The following is a 26,135-nucleotide window of genomic DNA, read 5'->3' as shown; positions in this document are numbered from 1 at the left end:
AAGTTAGCTCATACTGTACGTACATCTTCTTCTGGTGTTAGCCTGTTGCCGAGTGCTCCAATGTGCCTCATGTGTGCAATGATATTTCCACCTCTCAAGAATTTTTCAAATGATGTAAAAACTAAGCTGCCGTATGACCTAGTCCTGGCATCCGTCTCCTGAGTCTGAACAAAATTCGGTTCTCTCACCCGATCAATCCCTTAAGAGTTCAGACTCAACTCCAACGCCATCCAATTCCTTCAGCTGCAATTCCTAATCTGAGATCAACGAGAGTTTCCCATCACTGCAAAGCCAATCATACCTTCAGTCCACAAATACTGGATATCTGTATTATAATATGCAGTAGTATAACATTGATTTCTTCTTCTTTTTCATTCTTACATACGAGTCCAAAAACTCCAAAGGAAAACCAGGTGCAATACAAGCATGTTTCCCCTGTGCTAAAGACGTCATTAAAAAGGCTCTGCTGTCCACAAAAGACAGCCACACGGCATCATCAGAAATGAAGCCAGCAGTACTGCTGGCAAGTTCCACTTGACAAGTGCCTGTGACCTACTTCTTCCAAGGACCTGAAGGCTGGCGAGATCGACCAGCAGATTCCCCAAGGAGGCCTCAGAGCGCCAAAAAACACATCCTACGTTCATGCAATAAACAATACAAGATGGGCACATTACTACCGAGTTTAAAGGTGACACCCAGCCTTTAGTCATCATCTTAGTATAATGGACCATAGGGTCTAGATGAAATATCTGGTTCTCTGCATTTCATTGGGCAATGCCAAGCAGGACCCAAGCCATTCATTGAAACCTGATTAGCCACAGTCCACAGTCAGCATGAGGTATGACTGTCGCAACATAGGAAAAAAAAATCGAATACACTTCACCAACTGATCACACACCAAAAAAAACCATTATGGAGGCTGAGTGAACCTCTATTTATATAATGATAATAGATGTACACCATATTTCCCTAGTTTACACTTGAATCATACAACTTACTGGTTATGCATACATGCACCAAACCTTGAAGTCTGGATGAAATGGGTAATACATGTAAATCAGCAAGAAATGGGAAATGTTGCATAATAAACTTTTGAGGAAACCGCAGAAACCGAAAGTAGTTTTCATTGGACCTCGGACTGATTTTTGCAATGTCTGCAAAAAGCACAATGATTTCTCTTTGAGGTGAAAGACTGTTGTTTTCCTTCATGATGCGGCACTTCTGACGATGTGTAAATCTCAAGGGAGGGGAAAAAAACAAGGAACGTGAACTCTATTGCGTTCCTCCACCCCCCCCCCGCCCTCTAGTTCTGCGTCTTGCACATCGTCAGAGCTCTCCATTCCAGTCTAGGCCCAAAATCCAAGTCATCTTTCAAAAAATCTCAAACACAGTCCAACAGCAACCAAATCCTAATCCCAACACACACAGTAACCCTTGTCATGCACTCAAAGAGATTGTAAGGCTAGGTTTTAAATAGGGCACCAGGGAAGATTACTGCAGTGCAATTTCATTGTGAGTTAATACAGGACAAGACAAGCACCATGCTCACAGACTGATTCATGAACAATAGGAGTAGTTAGAAGTGATGTGCCTTCTGCATGGAAACCTACACTTTCACAGGCTCATAATGTATAACAACTGCGACTGTGTGAAAATCATAAAGTTAGGTATGTTAACTGTTGAGTGAGACAACACCAGGATTACTACTCATTGTTTATTTTAGAGCAGTTCACTGCTAGAATGTTATTACTCTTTTCTTTCAGTGGAATTGATGATTCCAGACTCCAGAAATGCAGATTCCAATTCCACTGACCAATTTCTAATCTCCACTGTTTCCTCATTCCCCGCTGGGTCAAATACTGTGTTATTTGGAACTGACCCCAAGCCTGTCTGGTTGCAACTTATTTTCAGAAACTCTGTGCCATTTTTTTGCATTTTCCGTGATCTAAACACGATTTCCTTTCCCCAAACCATAAAAACAACAAAACAGATGCCTTACAGGAACATCGCACCTCAGACTGGCCGATTACTTGCCTGGTCACAGCTGGTCAGAACAGAGACTTGGCAACACTGGTGGCGATAGGAAACAGCACTAGGGTCTGTACTGCTTCACACCAAGCTGATGTACAAAGTTATTCTATGAACTTTTCAGACAGAACAGATGGAGGCCATTCAGCCGATCTAGTCCATTTATTTGTTAGAAGTTACTTGAGAAGACCTCATCCAAATGTTTTCTTGAATTTCAGTAAGCAGGGCGTCGTCCTGAAATACTTGTCTGGGTACCTTGTTCCATACTCCTGCAGCCCTTTGTGCAAAGACGTCTCGTCAATGACCTGTGTCCTGCCTAACTTTCATCACACTCAGCACTACGTTTCAACCAAATTCACAAAGTCATTTCCCTTGTTTGCAGCTGCTTGGGTAAAATTACCAAATTATACTTTTAAAGAACAGCATTCAACAGAAATTCTACTAATAACCTCCTTTGAGGTGACTCCTTTCCTTACATTTTGCATCATGCACAGCACCACTGTGTGAAACAAGTGTGATATGATCCTACCAGATTGTTCTATGTCTCACATCTGTCCAGACAAATAATCCTACCACAAATTTTCTGCATGACTGTACAGGAAGAACATCAAACAATTTCTAACAGTTTTTGACCCTACTCTTAGATGAACAGGCAGAAGGCAATGCTATTTCAATGTGAACATTTCTGTAGTCACTCAACACCTGACATCTGGATTATTAATTCGTAGCCTGCATTTCAGGGTGGATTTCAGTCTTTATTTTGAAATGTCCTGGATTCGTTCCTCCAATACCAATAACACTGCTGCATCGGATCAAAAGCACCCTGTGCAACAGCAACATTGTGTGACTTGATTAAAATCTGTGCTTATGGTCTTCTGTGCTTTTACCAGTCTTTATTGCAGCTGTTTCATGCTGTCTTATTCTGTGGCAAGATTACAAGAATAAAAAGTAAAAATATCTTTATCTGCTGTACACAGTAGCTTCTGAAACCATACTACACTGTGAGAGAACATACTAAATCCCTACCTAACTACTTAAAACACGTTTTCTACAAAGAGAAAAAAAAATAAATTCTGGTTAAATCTATACCATTTCAGTACCGGTAGCTAATTGAAAGGATTGAGCACTGCTAAAAAACCAATCCTGCAGATCTGGATTTTCTCCATGTGCAGTGCAAAGACCCGGCGCCTCAAGTCTCTGCCTACAGACGTGGAGAGCAGAGAGATCTCTGAACATCCGGCCCTGCGACTCTCAGCGTTACTGTGACGGCAGGGTCCGGCTTCGCTCTCTTTCTGCTCTCTGTTTTCATCCTTGCTTTGGGTGCTTGACCGGAAACCCCATCACAGAGAAAACAGACAACCCCGCGTTACTCAGCAGCTCGCTGTGGGGGGGTCGTTCCCAGGCTCCCCATCCTGCACTGCAGACGGCGCAGAGACACAGAACACCTGGTGGGACAGTCGCTTCCAGACCCTCCGCGCGATGAGCGGGGTTGGTTTGAGCCTTACAGAGGCGATGTCACCACTGATGACGGGATTTTGAAAAATGCAAACAAAAAAAAAAATAAACCACCAAACAAAAAAATAATAATAATAATTACAATCCATCTTCCGCCTTGTGTCTAGAACTGGCCGGCACTGCTGGGGTCGCACTGCAGCAGACGTACTATGGAGGGATCACTCTTGGCTCCTCTGATGAACTCCTCCAATGACAACTTGCCTGGAAAATAAAAATGCAGAATAAAAAAAAAACAAAAACAATTAGTAACGAGCACATTTTCATCTGGCGGGGGAAAAAAACTGCTTTGTCCTTCCCAGTCAGAGCTTTTTTGTTTTTGAACACTGCCTCAGCAGCGACCCCTAGTGGATGAGGGAGGAATGGAGGATGCCCAGAACACTGCCCTCCCAAGATCCCAGCGCACGCTGGAACATCGCCGCCTTCGCCTCATGACCAGCTCCCCTTACCAGTTACGCCACAGTTAATAAACTGGCTATCATTAGACGAGTGTGGTGTTACTGGAGAGTCCATCAGACAGGGCAGAAGGCAACAACATTAATCATATTTTATTTTTTATACCGGAGACAAATAAGCAGCTGTAAATAAAGAGTATAATTTAAAGTAAAGGAAATTAAGCTACAATTGCAAAATGCACCAGCAAGATCTCATTTAGATAATACCATGCAGCTTTACCAAAGTATACGGCTGCGCTGGAATCAGTCTAGAAAACAGAGACTGGATGCATTCCTGGTCTTAAGGTCTTTTACCGACAGCCTAAAGAAGCAGAACTATTTTGTTCTGAGCATGAAGACGACAAAAGGACCCGATGCAAGAATTCACAGCCCTCAAAGGCGCTGACTTAATCAGCCCAGAGGTCGCCCTCAGAGCCAACACTGAAATAGAAAAACAGTTCTGGGAGTCTGGGACAAGCTACCCAGCCATGACAATACTATCACTTACTTCTGGAAACAGCTATTAAATACTACTGCAACCAAATCATCTTTGTGGGCCAAATGCAACCTGTTGTTTGTCACCTATCTTATGGTCATATCAAGCAGCTTAACTGACAACATCACATTGCTCAACTAATCTCACCGACCCAACAGACGCTCCAGAATTGTTTTACAATGGCGGCGTCTGGTCAATTGTGTTGTGGTTTTTAGCACAGGCTTTATAAAAGTGTTACGATGAAACAATCCATTTCATACTGAGGAGTTTTGCTAAATGAATTGTTAGTTCTTTACTGACTGCACAAGTTCATGTGCTCTGATTTGGTGGAAATGACACCAAAATTGTTCCTTAACTACCGGGATTTTTCTCATGCTGTGGAACAGGGACACCGGTGTTGTTCAATCAACCACTGTACATTCATGCACTGAAGAAACACTGAGCAGCTTGCTTGTGAAGGAAGTGTCATTTACCCATCGTGATTATCTGAAAAACAAGGTATTTTCTTTTTGCCAGTTAAAAGAAACTGCAGAGCTATACCAGCAGGTGGCGCTCTCTGGCTGTTTTGGGCATTCAATCATTCTTCCACCTCTGGATGACACTTCTCGCTGCACCTGCACCTTCATCCAAGCACCCCGCCCCAAAACCCATTTGGTGATCCCCCTACTGACCCGATTCAAATCACTCGACAGCATCAACTGGACAGAGCGAAGTCTTAGTAGAGCTTTGCTCCCGAAAGCATGACACGCTGCGGATCTTGAGTGGCTACCAGTTTTAGAGCTGCACGTGTACACCTTCTAAGGTAAGACTATCTTTAAAAGCCAGATAATGACCAGGTTCCACAATCTTCCTTTGTGGAAACTTCAGGGGCTGTTTAAAAGAAGGTCTTTCCCGCTCCTTCCTCTGCCCTCAGAAGCACCAGATTCGGAAGAATCCTTCAAAATACAACTGGATGAGATCCGTGGAACCAACCGGCTGCTAGCAATGGAAACACGGGTCCAATGACAAGTTAATGTAATGTCATGTAAGGTTTCTTTTGCTCTCTAAGGTGTGCGTCCATAGAATGGAAAATGACAACAGACAGCAATGAGCCACTCTCAGGTATGAATGCAATACAGAGATGAGACCTGACCAGAAGGAATGGGAAAATTCAAGTGTCCAAGCTCTTGCTGAAGCACATTAAGTACATAGTCACAAACAGGAAATACAATGCCGCCACCACTGATATTAACCATGGGGCTGTTGGAATTGGGATGCCTTGTGGAGAGAGGACCTTACCATCTCGATTGGTGTCCATCTGCCTGAAGATCTTCTCTGTCCTCTTCTCAGGGGTCGACTCATCCTCTGGCATTTTCATCACCGAGGAGACCATCTTGTAAATTGCCTGGGCAGAAAAAAGCACGACGGGGGCAGAGATTATCGTCTCTGCTAACAGTGCGCAGTGCCCCTAAACCAGACCTTGCGATAAACAGACATCAAAGGAACTAACAGTGCAGCGAGGACATCAGGCTGCAAACCCTGTGTGTTTCAGTGAAATCATTCCACTGTGGCTTTCCACACAGGAAACTAATAACCACAAAAGCTAACAAAATTGCAGAGCCACCCATACCGCTGTTCAATCATTCTTTTACAAATTACTGCTATTACAGTTACTACTATTAGTCACCATACAAGCTTTCTAATGCACGCTGTACATTAGAATAACAGTTTCATGAGAATGCTATTAGATGAAAAATTACATCTATGTAGGTCATTTTCTGACTGGTATCAGCTAAACATTAAGCTGTATTAAGTGAGAAGTTCATAACTTTATAGAAATCTACTGTGAACAAAGATGGTCGTTTGGCAGTGTCATGATACGGCTCTCTTCTTCTTCTTGTTATTCACCAAGCTTTCCTCTTAATGTAAACAGAAGTTGACAATCAAGGCTGTTACTACAATGTTATAGAAATGACCCTGTTATTGCAATGTGGCCTTATCAGCTTACCATCATTCTCACTCGGATGACTTTGTCATCAGCACAAGCCCTGATCGCACTTTCATTAGTTTGTTTAATTGAAAGCCCCCCCACCCCATCCCTAGAAAGAAGAAAGTTAATTTTTGCGCAAAACAGCAAAAATACAACCCTGCATGCAAAGAGAACAAAAAAAGGCTTTGGACAGAAAGTCAGAAACTCTAATAAGCAACACTCTCATAGGCTTTACAAACAATGAGAGGATTCTACTGCGCTGGCAAACCAAAATTAGCAACTATGCAGCATTGGTTTGGATAATACTAGGATGCAGTCAAGCAGTGTCCGAGTGACATCTTTGTCCAGGTTCTTCCACATACAGAGGGGTGTATCCTTCGCCTTCTCTGGAACACACAGTAGATTTGAACGGCTTTTTTCCTCTTCCATAAGGCTGCGGTTCTGACTGTGCTCGAAGTGAGATATACTGGCACATGACTGTAAACGAACTCCAAGGGAGAAAGGTAGGGGGTGGTTTTGCGGATGCGAGCACAGTGCTGTCACCGGGGTAGATGGGGGTCCCTCCTTCCAGCTTGCTCTGCGGCCGCCCATGCCCTTTTCTGTGTTTGTGCCACCGAGACCTGGACCATTCCCTGCAGACGGGGGTGGGCGGGCCGCTGTCACCTGCTTTTCTCCACATCCGCACGTCAGCTGGTGCTGAGCTGCAGAAACTCCGGTACATCAGAGGTGCCGGTCTGTCAGAACTCCACAGGCTTCAGCAGCCCAGTCACCTTCCATGGGCTGGAGTCCACAAAAAGCTCTGTCCGACGACAAGTCTTCGGGAGCCAGATGTGTGTAGGATTTGACAGGCTGTACTTTTGCTCCTGTTGGCTGTGTTTCATTAGCTGACAGAGGTCCTTTTGAGCCTGCCCTGTGGGTGCCCTTCTGTCTCCTGACGTAATACATGACAGATGTCTGGGGTGATGCTCGGCAGCTGTAAGACCATTGCCATTAAACTGGGTGATGGTCTTATGCACAGGTCTGTTTGACAGACAAAGAGCTTGAAAGCAAAATCTACCGCACAACATCTGGTAACTGGACAGATAATTGCGTGCAACAGTCTAATTGCAGATCTGATGTTTTCACAAGTTATGGTTTCCATTTACATCCTTTACACAGATGACTGTATGAGTGCCAGGAAGCTCCATCATTTTCAGAAGTGCTAATTTCAATCTGCACAGGTACATCTACTGGACACGAAAAAGCTAGTATACAGCAAATATCTTTATAAATGCACTGCTGCACTACAGTCTTAAATATCTTCGACATTTGGACATAATCAGGAGTTATAGTGCTAGAAAGCTTCTATTAACACCATTTGTTCCCATCTAGACATCAATAAAGCCAAAAGGGCTACTTTTTGCAAAAGGAAACCAATATATAAAGATTGTTAACTAAAAGCAAAACGGTCAGGATTTCAGTAGAACTGAGCTTTTGCATGTCGAAGAAACCGGAGTTAAACAGCAAAACAATGCAAAATATCGAACATTTGTACAATGGTGCGTATTTGCAATTATTGCATCTTCATTAAATAATGTACAATATATCTGTAACACTGCCAGCAGTCTCCATTAGCCAAAGCCAGAGAGATGCCTTGTTTCACTGGGTGGGAACATGGTTATGTGTCTAACTGAAAGCAATGCTTGTGTGCATCATTGTCTCTCCAGCAGACTGAAGATCAAAGCGATGTATCTCCCCCCCACTGATAGTGGATGTGTTGTACACTTTCACTGCTGTGGCACCATCCAGGGGGACAATTCATTTGTGGTGGTGGAGGGGAGTACCCATCACCTGTCAAGAGCTTTGAGGGGAGTGTCCAGAGAAGCACTAAATAAGAATAAGGAATTACCTCTCCTCCTCCTATTACAGTTTGGATAAATCTGACAAGACTTGTAATACAACATAAAAAAATGTTACAATCCTAGGAGCTGTGGCATGGGTCAGCAGGTAGAAAAGGGGCACAACCCTAAATTTCAGATGCTGAAGAGGAGTGGAGTGGAATAACAATTAGTGATTGCACAATGACAAGATATGAATTGGACAACAGCAGCGATTCTAAATTTGAGAAATCTGTAGCAGGTACATACACACAGAAATAAGAGCAGCAGCCGAGCTGAGAAACAAAAAGCCATGTTGAACTCATCTTGCACAAGTGACGCTCTAACAGTTTTGTACTGGAGCCAATGCCTACTTTAGCTCGAGTTCTGAATCGGGGCCCACAGGTCACACGTCTTGAAAGGAAGCACAGAGTGGTTTCAAGATGCCAAAAAGAGCAGAGGCTGTCCTGCATCATCACAGCCACCTCTCTGGGCTGCAGTGATGGAGCTCGGCAGGCCTGCTGCTCAGTCTTCGTCTCGGCGTGCAGTTGCTTCCTGTCCGCACTTTCGTGTCGAGCACCTTGGCGGCTCAGGGTTTTTTTTCCCCCCGATTTTGAGTTTTGACTGTCTCTCGGTCTACTGACGGATGTCTGATGCACTTCTTTTCTCACATTTTTTCTTTTTTGCCTGGATCGATCTTGTTTAAGAAGAAATTTGCCAAAAACCACATTTGCTCACTTCCCCTTGAAAACAGAAGTGATTTATAAAAGACGGCTCATTTTAAAAAGTTACATAATAGAGCCTAAAGCGCTCATTATTCAGAGAATGTGCTCCGTTAATAAACTCATTAATCAGCATAGCCTTCGTTTATTTCATTCTGACACAAACACCTTCCTTGAAGTCAAGAGAAGGTCACAGAACTCAGAACTCAGTGTTCTATTGCAAATATTCGTAAGATGAAAACAAAGATGAAAAGCAGCCAAAAATGTAGCTTTGCGGGAAACTCACCAAGAACAGTTTTAAACCAGACTTTAAGGAAAACCAAGCTGTGAAACACCAGACAGACAAGTTGAAGCTATGGCTACAGACCGAACTTTGAATCATGACTGACTGCTACACAATGAGCAGCAGGTTAAACGCCCTGAGTCCTGCCCCAGCTGCCCCTGGTGGACAGGGCAGGAACCCTCCTGACCCAGAGGTGAGTCAGTGTCCGTCACCCCACACGAAATGGTGGAGCAGATGGAAACGAAACGGAGATAAAAAATGACTGGGGATCCACAACAATGGGTAACACGTGTGTAGATAAGCGTGAACACACAATTTCAAGAACATTGTCAACATCCCATGTACAATAACAACTAGATGGACATGCTCATAATAAGGTCTAGTGGTTCTGGGCGATGAGTTGCAGTGATGAACGGGGGCGTCAACAGGGTGAAACCAAGCTGTCTGAATGTGTATATGAACAGGTATGGAAGACCTCAAGAGAGGTCACGCGACAAAGGCACGCAACAGCTGTCCATCTCAGGCGTGGAAACAGCAAGGCCCTCTCTTTATTCAATAAAATGACACAGGTTGTCATTTCTCCACATGGCTGGCAGAGCACAGCGTTTTCTCTCAATGTACTTTTAAAGGGCAGGTCGGCACCTTGCGGTTCACAGGGTGTCCAGGGTTGTCACGTGCCTTGAAGGGAAAAGTAAGGCAGTCCCGAGGCACAGCAGTTCACTTTCCAGAGCCATTAGCAGGTGTGGAACTTTACACTGAAGGCACGTCTTTTGAGGAGAAACACTTGACAGTCAGCACTTTGTGGGGAAGGGGCTAGAAGTGTTATTAAGCCACTCTCCTTTCAGAAACTCTTATAACAAGCAGAATTCCTGTCTCACCAAAGAGACGGCTGTATTATTATTCTGTCTAAAACCCTTCTTTGTCATTTCCTCTGAAACGAGCAGCATTGTTCATTAGAATAAAACTCAAGGCCTTTGAATAAGATATGTAGAACAGCTCGTCTACGGAGAGTCTATAAATGTAGATTAATGCACCCTTTCCAGCTGGGAAAACGTGGTCTCAGAGGCAGTAATTGGATACATGCAGTTTTAATGGGTGATTCATACGTCACGCAACGCTGTCAGACTACCGTGAAAACTAGAGAGTATGTGGGACGCCAATGACAAAAGGAAGTGTTCTGTGGCAGCGATGCTTGCCGAGGCACTGTGTGACCACCAGAGGGCAGCATGTCTGGGTTTTGTTCTTACTACCTGACAAACAAGAGAAATTCAATGTCTATCTCCAAGACAAAGTAAACAGAAAAGTCAAGGTATGATCTAACAACCCTCCAGGCTAGGAGAGTGTTGTATATTACAAATTTATCTAAAAGACGTCTCAATTGACTTAAGTCATTGATTTAGGGCAGGGATTGTATGGGTAATGGCTGACATACTACTGATTCCATATTAAACCAAAGAGAATCACACCTACTTGTACGCCAACTAACCATCTGTTTTATCTGAGCAGACCAATAGTATAGTTGAAAGTTTGGAACACCAGCACCTCCCTTCTCTCCTGGCTTTAGTAACTGGATAAATTTATTTCTAGGTTTTTTATTACAAATTCAAATAAATTTAGATATGTATGCACTTAATTCATTAATGAAGGAAGAGGGCAGGTGGCAAAGAAGAGGCTGAAAGAGGCAGATCAAACGTGGGAGAATTTTCATTCACAGAAAAGTCATCTTACTGTAGCATGTTCCCAGGCATGAGCAGACAGCACTGTGACTGAAACTATCACCTCAAAATTCTAAAGAACCAGGAAGAACATTCAAAAATATTTACTTTTTACACCTGTATAGACAAGTAATGCAATAATGGACTGATAGGTACTTTAGGTACCTCAAGGTACTTTAACACTGTAATTCCATTTTCACTTGAAAGCACATGAATACTTCTGGCTCTTTGCGATGTGTCCTAAGGCAGTTGAGAGAATAAAGTTAAGATACAAGGCTTGCTGTACGATTAAATTGATAATTTTGCAAAAAAACATAAAATGTCTCTTTGTATTACTGATAGCTCCCAATGAAATTCTGTCAAAAAAGTCAATTTTAAAGAAATCACTATCATTCATCACCTACTGTATACTCTAATATTGTTCAGCTGAGGCTCGTACATGTGTAGAATATAATAGCAGCCTTCACCCTGACACATACTGTATGTGAGACTTAACTGAAAAACATCTAAACGGCCTGTCTTGAGAGTCATCGTGGGGGGATGTAAAATTTAGCTCACCATAGAATGTCCCTTCTTTTACAAACGACAGAGGAATACAGTATATACTGTAGCGGAGTGCACAAGTTGGTCATTTACCAGGAGTATCAAATAATTGGCGCAGGTGTTCGATACATGCTTGAGCTGCGCAGATCTGGTGACCAGAAATTTGCTATTTTTAATGTGGGGTCTGGTCATGCGAGCTACCATAGGACATCGAAGCGGAGAGTCATGCACGCTACAGCACAGCACAATTCACATCCGGCCTCTTTTAATTCAGGAACCCCAGGCGCTGACATTCAGTTGTGCACATTTGGATACAGGCCTATTACTTTTTGGGTTCACAGAAATAGAGCAGTTTTATATAGCATAAAAGAGATGCAGAGACCGAAAAACTGATTCTTAATTCTCAGCCCCTGATCTCTCCCCAGCTGGGATCTCTCACCACCAGAGGCATACCGCACATTTATATGCACCGAGATCCTTGTAACACTTCAAACAAATCTAGCACAATCTTGAAATTTCAAAAAATCAAAAATTAGGTCAGGAGGGCTCTTGTCAGACCTCTCATGAGTCTGATTACCAAGAGAATGGAAATCAAGGTATCATTATTTTTATTTAAAATATGCAAAAATGTCCATAGACAGAAGTTGTCTGGCCATCTTTTACTTTACATGTTTATGGCATATTCTATGACAGACAGACATCCACTGACTGGAATGATAAAAAGGATAAATGATATACAGCATGAGCCTTGTAGCCTGTAGCATTCCAACAACTTCTTGGCACTGGATTGACTGCCAAGGATGATCCTGACATTTGTGTCCTTGGTATCGTCCATTTGCTGAACAAGACAGCTTTGTAAACCTGCATCCCAGACACAATATAGAAACAAGGATGCATCCTAATTGAGATTATTGTTCCACTCTCTACATGCACATTTCTGTGCGCAGTGGGGAGTTCCCATTGAATAAACAACAAGGAGACCCAATTCCAGCAAGACAAGCACAGTGCAACTCTTTTTCTAAAAATAAACTCAAGACAGGAAAAAAAGTCAAGCTTATTCCTCTCTGCATTAATCACATCACTGTCTTTACACATGTCTTTAATGCCTTTAATGACTTTGCACAGTGGTTAATAAGCTAAGAAGTAAAAAAACAGGGCTGTCAGAAGGCAGAAATTAAGCTTTTTTAAATATAACTGGTGGGGTACAAGCAATCAGATTTTCCAGAATTTGAGGAGGCAGGGCCTTAAAAGATGGTAGAGAGTGGTTCCCACGCATTTAAACCGAGCTGACATTTTGGTAAAATCCAGACTTCATTAGGTCCCACGAGGCGTTTCCTATTACACAGCGGTGACTGAGTGTCAGGAGCTGGTCTAACTCCAGGCCTCTGCTACCTTCAGGGGACACGGGAATCATGGGAAGGACGGAGATGCAGAAAATGGAAATGCAGCTCATTCAAGCACGTAACAGCAAAATAACAGGCTCATACAATAAACATATATGTTAGTAAAGAACTGAGTTCTTGAGGAGCCTGGCCTGAGATAAACAAGTAGATAGTCTTCCCAAACTGTTTTTTTTTTCCTTATCACATTGCACTCAGGCTTTAACTGAAAATGTCCCTTTTCACAAATGATTCCTTCCATTTTAATAATGTGCATCTCAGCACTTTGTTATTGCCCTCTGCTGATCGATATTGATACCATCTTTCAGACCAACTGAAATCTGTTACCTGCTTCTCTACTTTAACACGCAGCACACTTGGGACCTGGTGACTGGTTTCAATTGTCCAAGCAAACTGGCATTTAACTTCCTAGTTGAATTTCAGGTAACCTCCCATGAATCACCTGTCTAGACGTATTAGGTCACTGCCCAAAACGATTATTTTTATTCTATTTTTATTATGCCTGAATGTGACTGTGCAGTGAGCTAATTGCTAAGGTTTCTTTTTTTTTGTTTTCAATATTCTTAAATTAAGTCATTTGTTAAATTCCCAAAGCTCTATTACAATGACAGATATATAAAGAGGCATAACAGAGTGTTCACATTAAATGAAAAATGTTGAAACACTATAGCTCAAATAAACATTACTGTTCTACTTTAGGAATTTTTAACCGTCAGTAAGTTCAAAAAGTTTTGAAGCCGGTGATTCATCCCACAGATCAATCACTGAACAGCTAATCTACTTAAATCCTGTGATTTGAGGGAGACACAGAGACACATGAGTGACCAATGAGTCACACACATACTGTCTGAGCTTGTGACACTGTGGTGCTAGGCTCCTGCCTTTCGACATTCAGAGTACAATAAACAGACACTCTTGATATACTGTACAACAGCAGAGCTTTTCTTTTTCACAAGGTCTTTGCAATACAGATTAAGTTCTCCAGTGACGACGCTTGTTTTACGATATTAACTCTAAAGTCTTACATAACCCACTTGCTAACATTTTAGCAGAGCACAAAGGAAAAATGGAAATTGCTCAGATTGAGTATATGGCCATTCAAGCTCACTCATATGCCATAATCTAAATCAGCCTCTTTTAGAATCCAATTAATCCAATTAATTTCTGAAAGACTCTTGAAACAATGTAAATCAATGCTTAAACAATCCAGTAAATAAAGCTCAAAGTTACAAGTATTAGCTTCTACTCTCTTTAGAGTGTTTTTATGTGATGCAAATATACCGACCTTAGCTACTCTGATGTCATGTGAAATGCAAAGGGTGAGGTTTCCATAGCTGGCTCTCATTATGAGACTCAGGCCCAAACTGAACCGAGCTGGGCTCTGTGCAGCAGCACTGATATAAAGAATGAGTGCACTCAGTTTGATTTGGAAAGAACCCACAGTCACAAAGCTAATCACGTGTTTCTAAAATTAAAACAGTCTTTGAAGGGAGCTTTCTGCAAAAAAAATGAGGGAGAGCATAACTAGGACATATGCCATTCTTTACTCAAAATAGTCACTCAGTGCAAGTGGGCAGGCTGTTTCTCTATGAAAGAAATTTACACCACTCCTGCTACAACCTTTAATTAACTCTCCAAATTGCTCTTCGTTACTGGTAACTGAAATCGTTAACAAAAGCGCTGTTTTGTGGCCATTCAACCTTTCTCAACAAATACTGTTACACATCCAGTATGTAACCAACAGTTTTCCTTTTATCCCTGTAAAACACTTTGGTGTTGCAGACAGTTGCTTTTTATATCTAATCCATTTCATTTACAGGTTTGGCATTACATGTTCAAATTAAGAAGATGGGCTACTTAACTTTAAAAGGCTATTAGTTACAGTGATCAATATAAAGTGTCTGTTATCTCTTAAAAGCAATTTCCTCTATGTGTTACTAATTTTTAAGAAGTAATCCCTAAACTGTAATGGGCTACTTTTTAAAAGTAACGTTCCTCAGCATCAGTCTTTTCTGTATTTCTCAGAATGCTTTTAATTATGTTTTACATTTGGTTCTTTTCCTTAAATACCTAAAAATTACCTTGTATCAATTGGTATGCTACATAAAAGTCTAGTTTACCCCCCAAAAAACCCAAATCTAGTAACAAATGGAACCACCGAAAAACGAGAATTGTATACACACCAAAAAATAAAACACTTACATATATGTCTGCAAGTATAAATCTCAGAGGCTCTTGAAGAAAGTGGTTCACAGGGTCAATCTTCTCGGTATATTCAGTTCACTCAGTATTCAGGAGCCTCAGGCAAACCGTGTTGTGCAATTTGATCGGGGAACAATCGGAATAAATTGGTAGATATGGGCCCAGGAACGAGGTGTCAGAAACCTCACAACTAGAGGGGAATAATCCAAGAAGCTGCTGGGAAAAAAAGCATGCCCCTACCCCTGGCAATTCCTCTAACCCTTTCACAGAGCCGGGTGGACAGGAGAAGTGGTTTGCTCGGGGATAAAACCACAGTGTTTGAAGCAAAAAAAAAAATGCATTATTGACCCTGGAATCAACCCAGAGACCAGCCACCAGAAGCAATTCCCAGGCATGGAGGAATGTCCCACACCAGCAGACGAGAAGGACTGAACCTTCTCAGGCCTGAACAGAGAGGACTTCCAGGGCACCTGGCTTCTTTCAATAAACAGCTGGGAGAAATCCTCAGATTAATTAGGTACAATTAATTATCGATTATCCAAAACGGGCTAGATCGTTAGGACTCCAGAGTTCTTGTTGCTCCTTATGCTGCCCCTCTTTTTGATTATAAGGCACAGTTTATATGTAGATCTTCATGTGTTGTCCAGGTGTGCAAATAGGGGGAGGTGTTATGATTTTGTCAACTTTGTTTTCTTGACATCAAATCCTTAAGTAAAGGAAAGGTGTTGTCAAAGTCTCCTGAAGACGTACAGTGGGTAATGCTAATATACTCCACCTCATTCAGCTTTGACAAACCTTGACAAATGATCCAAGCTGAAACAGCAGTGTATTCCATAGAAAGCATTTGAAATCATGGCCCTGAATGCTGGCATGATACTGATGACACAAAGTATTTCTTAAAAGCCCTGTCGTAATTTTGAAATGACCAAAAAAATGCTTTGCTTCATATTCTTGGAGCGTTTAGAGCCATTTTCAAATTGAAAGATTTTTTTCTTAAAGAAACGCACTGTAACCAGCTCAAGTACCAATCTGTAGCGTTTTCTCTGGCAGAACGCTGGAGCATTCGACTCCACATTCAGGGCTGCAGCTCAGCGGATCCCCAGAGGGAAACATTTCACAGAGGGTCCTGAAACAGCCTGTACAGCTTCTTCTAAAGCGAATGAGCCGTGGAACCCAGATCAGAGCAAACACTTAAGAATACACGGGGAGGTGCATTACTGGTTTTTCAGATGCTTTAAAGCAAATGGGGTTTATGTAAATGTCCCATTAACTGCCCCAAAACCCACAAGTTCCATTCACGACATACAACTCTTACCCACACAATCTGAAAGGAAGGGATCAGACGAATGTGATTGTGATTGTGATTGTGTGTACTTCTCCTGTTGCTCTTCTGCTATTGCTTTATCGTGTGGTGTTTAACTTTTTAATACATTTTAAGCAATGCACCTTCACCTTATGTAAATACCCCAGCTTCATAGTTTATAAAAAATGTCAGCTCCCTCATACCTGAGCTCAGTCATGAACTCATTTATAGGCATTAAGAGAGGCATTCAAATTGCAACAAAGGCGGCTGGTTTCAGGGCAGCAGGGTAGAGCAGTGGTCAGCCCTGCTGCTTTGGAGAGCAGGGGCCCTGGGTTCAATTCCAGACCTGGAGCGCTATCTGCGCGGAGTGTGTACGCTCGCCACGTGCTCGTGTGTGGCGCTCTGGTTTCCCTCCACAGTCCAGAAACAGACTGTTACGTTAACTGGCTTCTGAGAAAAAAATGGCCCTGGCGTGACTGTGTGTGTGTGTGCCCTGCGATGGACTGGCATCCCACACAGGGTGTACCCTGTCTTGAGCCCGCTGCTTCCTGGGATAGGTTCCAGCTCCACCTGCGACCCAGTACTGGATATAAAGCGATCAGGAAGTGGATGGATGGCTATTGGTTCCCACATTCCTTTGTGATGATTTAAACACCTCTCAGATAAGCGCTCCAGACTCCTGATCTCCGCAGACGACTCTAGCTTCACCTCCGCCCCCCCACCCCCCCGCTTCATGCCAGTAACCAGCCAGCAGTGGCTCCAGATTAAATCATACCTGAACAATTTCCAGCATTTCCGACTTGCTAATGTAGCCATTCCCATCCAGGTCGTACATGCTGAAGGCCCACTTCAGCTTCTGCTCCAGCTTCCCCCGGGAGGTGACGCTGAGCGCGATGATGAATTCTCTGAAGTCGATCGTCCCGTCTCCGTTCGCGTCGAACGTGCGGAAGACGTGCTCCGCGAACTTGGACGCGTCCCCGTAGGGGAAGAAGTTCCCGTATATTTTCTTAAACTCCTCCATGGACAGGTTCCCGCTGGGGCAGTCCCTGAGGAAGCCCTTGTACCACTCCTGGATCTCGTGCTCGGTGAAGTCCGTGCTCTCCAGCAAATCCTGCATGACCTCAGGGCGCAGTTTGCTGTTCTGCTTCCCCATCTCGGCGTCTGGGTTTCAGCTGCGAAGACAGACACACGCTTATAAGAATAAGAAAAGGGCACTCGTGGGCTGATTTCAAACAACTGCGACATCCACCGCGTCAGGCCCTTCATCTCTGAGTCACGCCGTCAGCGGCACCCGAGCTTTTCAAACCCAACCACAGGGTTATTTTTATTAGGGCACCTGAGCCGAGACCGCGGCGGTTTCCGAACAGAAGTCCTCCGATCTCGAAACTTTCCGCCAGGTTCATCATGTAGCAATCAGCCTAGGTGAATGATCTTATTGGCAGTCTGCAGACTTGTGCGCGCTTTTCATTGTGTGCGTTAACGTGAAAGAAGTGGCAACCCTAAAAAAAAAAAATCACAAAGATTTTCTCCCGCAGCTTCTACACGACAAAATTAAGTTCTGCATTCTGAAGAACAACATCACTGAGGCCACTTTTTTCTTCTGGAATTGAAAACACGCGTCTTTGGACCTGCAAATCTTTTGCATTGAAAAACGATTTCTGTTTCATCTAAGCCTGTAGACGTGTCTAAGCCTCTGAGTTGTACATTAAAGGAAGAGATTAATTCCGCAGAAACAGAGGGGGCAGCTGGAGCCTGCAGACAAGGGATCAGAGTATTACTGGCTCTCTGCCAGTGTATGCAAAACTGTTAAGAGGTTTCTTCAGGTACTGATATTCCTGCGTTATCTCATTAATAATTTAAGCTTTTCATTAGAGGACAAATTATTCCCATTATTGCGATAATTAAACTGATCAGAAAAAAAAGTTTAATTTATTAGCTCATCATTAGCTAGGATTTTTTTCAGCCTGCAAAAACAACATTTCATTTCAGTGTATTGCTGGTATCACAGAATACATCATGCTGGCCTCATATGAACCTGTGACCATCATGCCCTTTATGATCTTTCAACTACCTCATGGTTGAACCACCAAACTCTGATCCAGATAAAAAACCTGACAACTGGCAATGCTACAAGGCATGACAATTGTACGGGATTCATAACAATCTGCTAGAGGCAAAGTCAAAACCACTGAACTAATTTCTCTTTCAGTTGGGCGGCAAATTAACTGTTTCAGAGTTGCCGAGGTGAAGAACTAAAACTAATTCATTCACTTATGCTCAGTCAGGAAGTAATTTAGAAGATGGCAGGAAATGATCGTTCACTTTCATTTGGAAACATTAAAGTTTTTTAACTAAAGAGTGAAGAAATTCTAATCAACTATATTCTGCAGAACATGACTGATACTTTTTGAAAGGGGACAAAATATTAACAGTATTAAAAAAAAGAGGGACAAGCTTTATTTCTCGGAACTCAGCACGGTTCCATTCTATAGATACAGTTGGAGTCAAAACAATATCGCCAATGATTAGTAGTAGGTGCTAAGAAAAGGTCATGACCCATTTTCAGAAGTGGTTTAAAGTGCAGATGTATATCTTTTCAGGCAGAATTATTTCTGTTCCGTGCCTGAGTTAACAAAGAGTCTGTTTAATGTCAGAAGTGCACTGACAGCCTCTAAAATCCCCTTTAAACAGGAAGTGCCTATCACTCCAGCTTGGGTCAGCTGTTTCAACACTAATTAGACACGTCTGCACAAAAATAGTTTTTAAAACTAAACCCAATGATGTTAAATTAATCACACTTTATTTCATAACAAGGAACTGGGTGACCTGCTCTAATGGGTTGCTGGGAATTTAAACTCGGGTCATTTTAGATATCTGATTCTTTGAGCTGTTCCTCAGTGTTTTAATTCTGGCCTTTGAAAAAAGCTTATTATTTCAAGCTGTTTCTAAAGGTTTTGAAAACTGCAAAACACATGGAAGGACCAGGGAAAGAATTAACTTTTACAATTTACTAAACAAAACAAATGCAGCTATACATACCCATATACTGTATGCATGACATGTTTCATTCATAAAACTCTGACAGTGCAGATCATTTAAAAAAGGCAGGGGAAGCATTACATTAAAATGTCATTTTAACCTTATCACTCTGATGATGCACTGTTGGGTTAATCTGTAGATCTGCTTGTATGCCACTCTCATCAGATCGTCAGTGGTTAGCAAACAATTAGCTATGAACTGAGGGCAAGAAATAAATCAATGAATGAAATATGTACTGAACTGACAGCATCTAATCTGTACAGCAATGCATAAAAGGAAATTATAGTACTTTGTCAGACAATGCAAATGTTTGCTCCTCCTAAATTGCCTGGGAAATGAGAACCTTCCAAGATGAAAAACAGCCATTCAGCCATTAAAGTGTATAAATCTAATTTCAATATAAATCTCATCTATTGAATTGAAGGTAATTTATATTTTTGCTGAAGCAATTGTAATCGTAAGTCAATAAGATGCAATTAAAGAGTATGTAGTTTTCCCAGTCTAACAGACATTTTTCGCACAAGCCTTTGAATTTCTTGATAGCAAGCACACAATATCAAGCTGTCTACTCATAATGCACGATGCCTCCGCTCCAGCCAGCTCTGCAGACTCATGTAAGAAAGCGCAACTGTATACTATTATTGGAATACTGATTCTGATTCACTGCAACTTTGATCTTCTGATCTTCCACGCTGAGCTTTGTTGCCAACGTGTCTCTGTCAGGCACAGCCAGCAAATCCTCTGCCAGCAATTTGAAAAGAACGTTCCCTGGAAAATGGCCAAACAACCAATGTGGGCCAGAGAACTACTTTTTAAAATGTGTGCCCTTTTGACATTATAACTCAAACAAAGGTTTGTAGGAACAACAGAAATTAAATTGGCCGGCTTAGTGTACCATCCTGCTGGCTACTGGAACTCATCATGATGCTGACAGCAAAAATCATAATGGGCAGAGTTCTTAATACCTCTTTGTACATGACCAGAACAGCCCACGACACTGACTTCAACAGCCATAATCAGGGTATTCACAGCGTAGCACAGCCATATAAAAAATACCTGTGGTAAAAATGCAAAAGAGTTTTAAAAGCATGTTATGCACAGGGCCGCCTAAGTCTGAAACAGGAAACATTTGACTTTTGTCAAAAAACTTTTTTGTGAAAACGGATGTGATCAAAGATGCAGCATGAAGGAGATTCACAATCACTGGTCAAATGCACAGATTGTTAGGACAGCTGCAGTGACACTGACAACTAATTCCTACAGGAAATGTTCCTAAATATTTTCAAAAGACTTGGGGATTGACTAAAGAGAAACAGACACCTCTCTGTTAATACCTAGAACTAATATGAATCACCACTCAGGAAAAAAGCCACTTTCAAGTTTAATGAGTTCAGTGGAAAAACGGAATGGAACTCTTTCACAAATTCTACTTAATATACAATGTTAAGTATCAATACAAAAGTTATTTGATTTTACCATATAATGGAGAGAATGTAATTTTGAATATCAGCACAACCACATTAAGTTGCATATGTGATGAATTCCTGCTACCGTACCTAACCTTTCCAGTGTTCCATCCAAATGATTTAATGATTCAATAGATTGGTCAGTGATATTATAAATGACACTAGGAGGATGAATATTACGATACTACACAAAACTAGGTATGATAACTGCAATCCCTGTAAAAATGTATTAAAAACAAATCATTCCCAGTAACCTCACACATGCTGCACTACCAGAATCAATTTAGTTGACACCTGTTTAATTTTTTTGCACTACAATTAGAATAAAAAAGAAAAGTTGCCAGACTCCTTTTGTTTAATATCACATTGTCTGTGATATGGTGGTTTTCTCAATGACGGCCGACTGCAAGGCCCATAGTGATGTTAATTTTGGACGAATAGATTATCCATAGAATTAGTGAGGTGCGAGTGTGCTGCCTCCTTTTCAAATTGAAATCAATAAAACAAAAAAACAAAAAACTACGTTCGGGTTTTGAAGAGGGAACGCTTCCCAGAATATCCGAATTGTAAATGAACTTGCCATTTGATATTTAGATTTCTGGAGCAGTTTCAGTCTCCCATCTTCGGATGCACTTTCTGTTTCACTGGTGTGTCTTGGACACGGAGATTCACCCCCTGTGAGTGTACACGATGTTACCATGGAGACCCTTAGGAGGGCCTTTCACAGCACCACTGAGCAGTCTTACAAAAAAGCATTAGCCAGGGTCGAACAGATCAACACTACTGCCTCGATAAAAAAAAAAGAAAATCAATGCAACGGGTTGAAAATAAATCCAGACTTCCTGTTAAATAAGGAGAAAACTGTGTTGTGACATGTCCTGCAGAACTCACATTCCCTGATACACTGCATTGGTGTGTGAGGGAGAGGGAGTCTTTATTATGGACCATTAGTCAGAGATTCAACCATGGCAAACCGTGGCCATCTCACTCCTACCCCTGTATGAACACAAGTGCGAATATCTTGTTAAAAAACAATCTACGAGATGCAAGTGAGAGAATCCATGTTTTGAAAGTAGCAGTGAGACGAGGCGGAAGGGTCACGTGGGCGACCAGGACTCCCTCAGCGCTGGCGAGAAGGACAGGTGGCCTGGATGAGGGACCAGAGGGGGGGGATAGGAGGCCTCTGGAGAGCTGCTGACCCAGGGCCTTCTGTCTGCACTGACAGCTGACCCGCTGGGGGGGGGGGGGGCGCAGCTGCTCTGGGATCTCTTTGGCAGTCAGGGGAGGGAGCTGCACGGGCAGGGGGCGAGGCGATCAGACAGGTGGGAACCATGGCGCAGGATCATCGCTGCCATCGGCTTGTCACCGCCTCCACGCGCCAACACTCTCGAAGCCACAGGGCGGGTCACGTTAAATTTACTCTTCAGATAATGTCAGAAAGACGCCGAGGCGGATAGCTAATCTGGCGATCAAGAGATCGACCGCTTTATTTTTCTCAACAATGCATGGACACTGCCTTCCACGTAATTCACTCTTCATCACAGCAGAATGATTAACATTCCTGCACGGCCCAGTGCTGGGATTAATTTGTCTCTCTAAAACTGGGCTGTGCAATGTGATCTCATGACCTTTTTAAGGCTCGGTAAAAAACAAACACCACCACCACACATCTATTGCATATTAGCAGTGGATTGCACACACTATGCTGTTTGTTTTCTCTAAACGAACATCCTTCCCCTACAGTAATAAAGATTACTGTAGCAATGATGCAGGTAACAGGCACATCTTTTAATGGGAACTGGCTTTTATGTGTTTTACTATGAAAAAAGTAATGAAATTGTGACCTGGAAATGATTTTAGTGAGGATCTAGGGTTTAGGAATATGGGATTAAAGCCTTAAGGGACTCTCTGGCTAAAGGATTTCAAAACAGCGGAATATCACTGATGGGCAGGATTCACAGCTTTCTCAGTTTTGTCATCTTGCTCAGCTGGTCCTTCATGAAAAATGCGGTTACAGTTAAAGGGATCTGGATAATCCGCTGTGACTCTGGATTTATCTAAAGCCCTTTTTTTCTCTCACTGGCTCATGTGTGGTTTTGGAGCACGCGCCTGACCATGGGATGGGACACCACTCCTGCAGGGTGGATTTTAAATGCACTATGGCGCAGTGGCAAGGTGCCACTCCTGGCGCACAGAGATGGAAGTTCATGCTCAGAATGAACAGTTTTCTCCAAGGCTAGGGGAATCCCACTTCCCCTCTCCTGCCTGGGATTACTCACTTTTCACAGCTGACACGGCAGCTTACTGCGCTACGGAGAAGACTGGGAAAGAACTGGAAGGTTACATAATTGAGCTGCTGATCTTTTTCTTCACACATTCAACTGTTCATAGATGTAGCGTCACAAAATGCCGAAAATATAATTCTCCCCTCCATCTTCCATCTCAGAGTAGTAAAGATCTTGCCACAGTTGTCTGTGGCAAACACACCCAGAACGTCAAAGAAATGTATCCCTCTATTTATGTATATTTCTTTAATAATCAAGCATTGATTTTGATTATTGTGTTTTGAGCTCATTAATTGATTAACTGTTCATCCATGACTGCCTGGGGTACATTCAACTGACTTTGCTGCATGAGCACTAAATGAGCTCTTTAGTGAGAGAATCGATTGGGCACAGGTGATGGGGCTTTAACCTGGTGAAAACCTGGTGAATGACAAGCTAGGTGAAAATCACAGAAGATAAATACCAAAACATGCACGAGTCTTTTATTACCAAGAGGATCATCTCTTCTCTCCTGGGAGTGAAGCAAAGCCCTTTTTAGCCATGAAGCAGGGGGTTTCGTAGACCTGACGGACATCAGCAAATGGAGTGCAGATGTGCTTAACGATGCACTAATTGTGTACAAGAGACGGATCGATGGAAACGGTCTGGGCGAGAGATGCTGTCACAGAACTCTGCTCGCAGAGCACTGTGCCACACGCTGATCAGGTCCTGGGAACCTCGCCTCCTGCCCTTCCTGGAGGTTCACTCCGAATGGACAGCATTCCAGCAGGCCAAGCCCTGCCCTCATGCCCTCATGTGCTAACAGCTTTCTGGGGAGACAAGAATGCACCCTGCACGGCATATACATTTCAGAGTGAACGGACACGTGCTCCTCCAGGCTCTCTCACAAGGCAATGTGGTGCCGAGCACGGGTCACGGTGCACTGCATACAGTATACCGGCGGACAGTGGTTACACACTCCAAGCCTGTGACTTTCACAGTAGTGGTAAATAAATGCCCTGCTGATCAATCCTACTGTTATTTTTCTGAATTTATGGCAATTTCAATTAATACGTTTCCTCACTGCTGAGTATTTTTACATTTATGGAACTTGAAATTCTTTCTAAACCTCAAGAGCCTGGTCTTGACAGCCACGTAATTCATGAACAGGGCCATGAAGTATCTTTGAAAAGAAAACAATCTGAGACTTTATCCAGTTGGTGTATAAAACCATCTGCTGTTTTGTGATAAAGAGAACGAAACTGGATTCTTTTTATCTTCAAGATAAAGACTTGTGTTTCTGTGCACATTGGAAAAGCCCTGTGTACAAAGGGTGTAATTATACATCTGAGCTGTGTATATTTTCACCGGGGTCACATGGTCACAGGTACTCTGGATTCCTCCCCACAGTGCAAAGACATACCGGTAGCTTATGCCGGCGTCACACTACATGACTTTTCCTTGGATTATCAGTCGGAGCCTTCATTTACATGAAAATCAGAGTGAGTTCTAGCCCGTTACCATCAGTTGTGTAGTGGGACACCCCCAGCGACTCAGTCATAGCGCTCTTAATGGCCCCTACGACTCTGTGCAACTCTTACAGGTTTGATTTTCTTGTTGTGAGTCACAAGTCGTAGGGGTGGGCTCTTGTGTCTGCGACAGTCAACAGTCAATTAATCAACAGCTCAATCGGATGTACCACGACCAAACAAGTGCGGTCTACTCCAAGTTTTTCAGAGTATCCTCTTCATCTTTTCCTCGTCACAAAGGAGAGCACAGGCTACAGTGAAGGTGACAGCTGCCTGCTTGTTCTCCATGTTGTTTGTTTACTTTTGTGCGGGGCTCCTTTATTCCGGTGTGACCCACGTTGATTGGCTGCCAGGATTAGGCGACCTCGCGGTACTTTCGTGGCCCAATACGAGATTCGGAACCGTGATGAAAAGTCTAGAGGGAATCGTGTAATTAGTCACTCCCTGCGATTCCTAGCCGCATAATTTGACACCCTCTAGAACAGAAAAGGCAGAGAGATTCAGCAACTGCAGTCGTTAAATCTGACATGCTCTCCGTCTAGAAGTCGTGTCGAGTCATGTAGTGTGACACCAGCTTTAATTGGCATCTGGGAAAACTGCCCCTGATGCGAGTGCATCTGTGTGTTTGCCTTGTGATAGACAGGCATCCCACCCACGGTGTATCCTGCCTTGTGCCTATGGCTTGCTGGGATAGGCTCCAGCTCCCCCATGACCCTGAATTGGTGGAAGCAGTTAGAAAATTGATGAATGGATTATTAAGCAGAATGTTACACTGAATTGCCATGGTAACAGACTGCGAGGTACCTGCTTAAAAACAATGGTAAGGCTGTAAGAAGAAGAAGAAAAAATGCAATGAGATACTGCACGCCTGTCAGTATCATGCAAATGAATACCGGATATTGACAGACATTTAAACAAGGTTTATACAAAGTTTTATTTTTTGACACTGGTTTATGTGACCTACCACTCCATATTGCTTTCTGCACAATTACTCTCTGTCGAAGTTGCAGGAAAATGTCTCAGTTTCTTGCATCAGCAATGACAAAGTATTATAAAAGACAGATATTCAAAGAACTGCAAAAGGTGCAGAAAAGAATAGCTTCTACCATGTTCTGTCTGTATGACTTTGGGCGTGGCAGAGCGAGAGATCAAATTGTGGACTTGGCGTACTGTTACAGAAGTGCAAGACTGTAAATAGCTGTAAAGTAGAAAAAAAGGAATATGAAGGATCAGTAAATGTGTCTGAGCTAGGTGTTGGAGACTCTCAAGTTGAATTCTGAATGCTTTTGCTAGTGGTCATTTAACATGACTTAGTCACCATATCGCTAGAAATACCACTGTACCTCGTGTTTGTGCATATTTTAAAGGCCAACC

At 42.7% G+C, this 26,135-nt stretch overlaps 1 protein-coding gene across 6 annotated transcripts in view; it reads right to left on the bottom strand.

The window, feature by feature from the left end:
- The window catches only part of LOC148823015 (neurocalcin-delta), a 95,401-nt gene that overhangs the window by 4,398 nt on the left and 64,868 nt on the right, over positions 1-26,135 (bottom strand). For 5 of the 6 annotated variants that reach the window (XM_088928557.1, XM_088928559.1, XM_088928560.1 and 2 more), the window contains 3 exons: positions 17,239-17,635; positions 5,749-5,854; positions 3,626-3,744 (listed from right to left, as the gene is read on the bottom strand). In XM_088928557.1, coding sequence (XP_088784683.1) covers positions 3,647-3,744; positions 5,749-5,854; positions 17,239-17,616 — 582 coding nt within the window. In that variant the 5' untranslated portion in view covers positions 17,617-17,635 and the 3' untranslated portion in view covers positions 3,626-3,646. Of the gene's footprint in view, positions 1-3,625; positions 3,745-5,748; positions 5,855-17,238; positions 17,636-20,467; positions 20,559-26,135 lie in introns of those variants that run through there. The other variant, XM_088928561.1, reaches the window with a different exon arrangement.

Source organism: Atractosteus spatula, chromosome 12, assembly GCF_055471065.1.
Source record: "Atractosteus spatula isolate fAtrSpa1 chromosome 12, fAtrSpa1.hap1, whole genome shotgun sequence".
In the NCBI taxonomy this organism is placed as follows: domain Eukaryota; kingdom Metazoa; phylum Chordata; class Actinopteri; order Semionotiformes; family Lepisosteidae; genus Atractosteus; species Atractosteus spatula.
The sequence above is the reverse complement of the archived record's forward strand: the minus strand, read 5'-3'. Positions and strand labels throughout refer to the sequence as shown.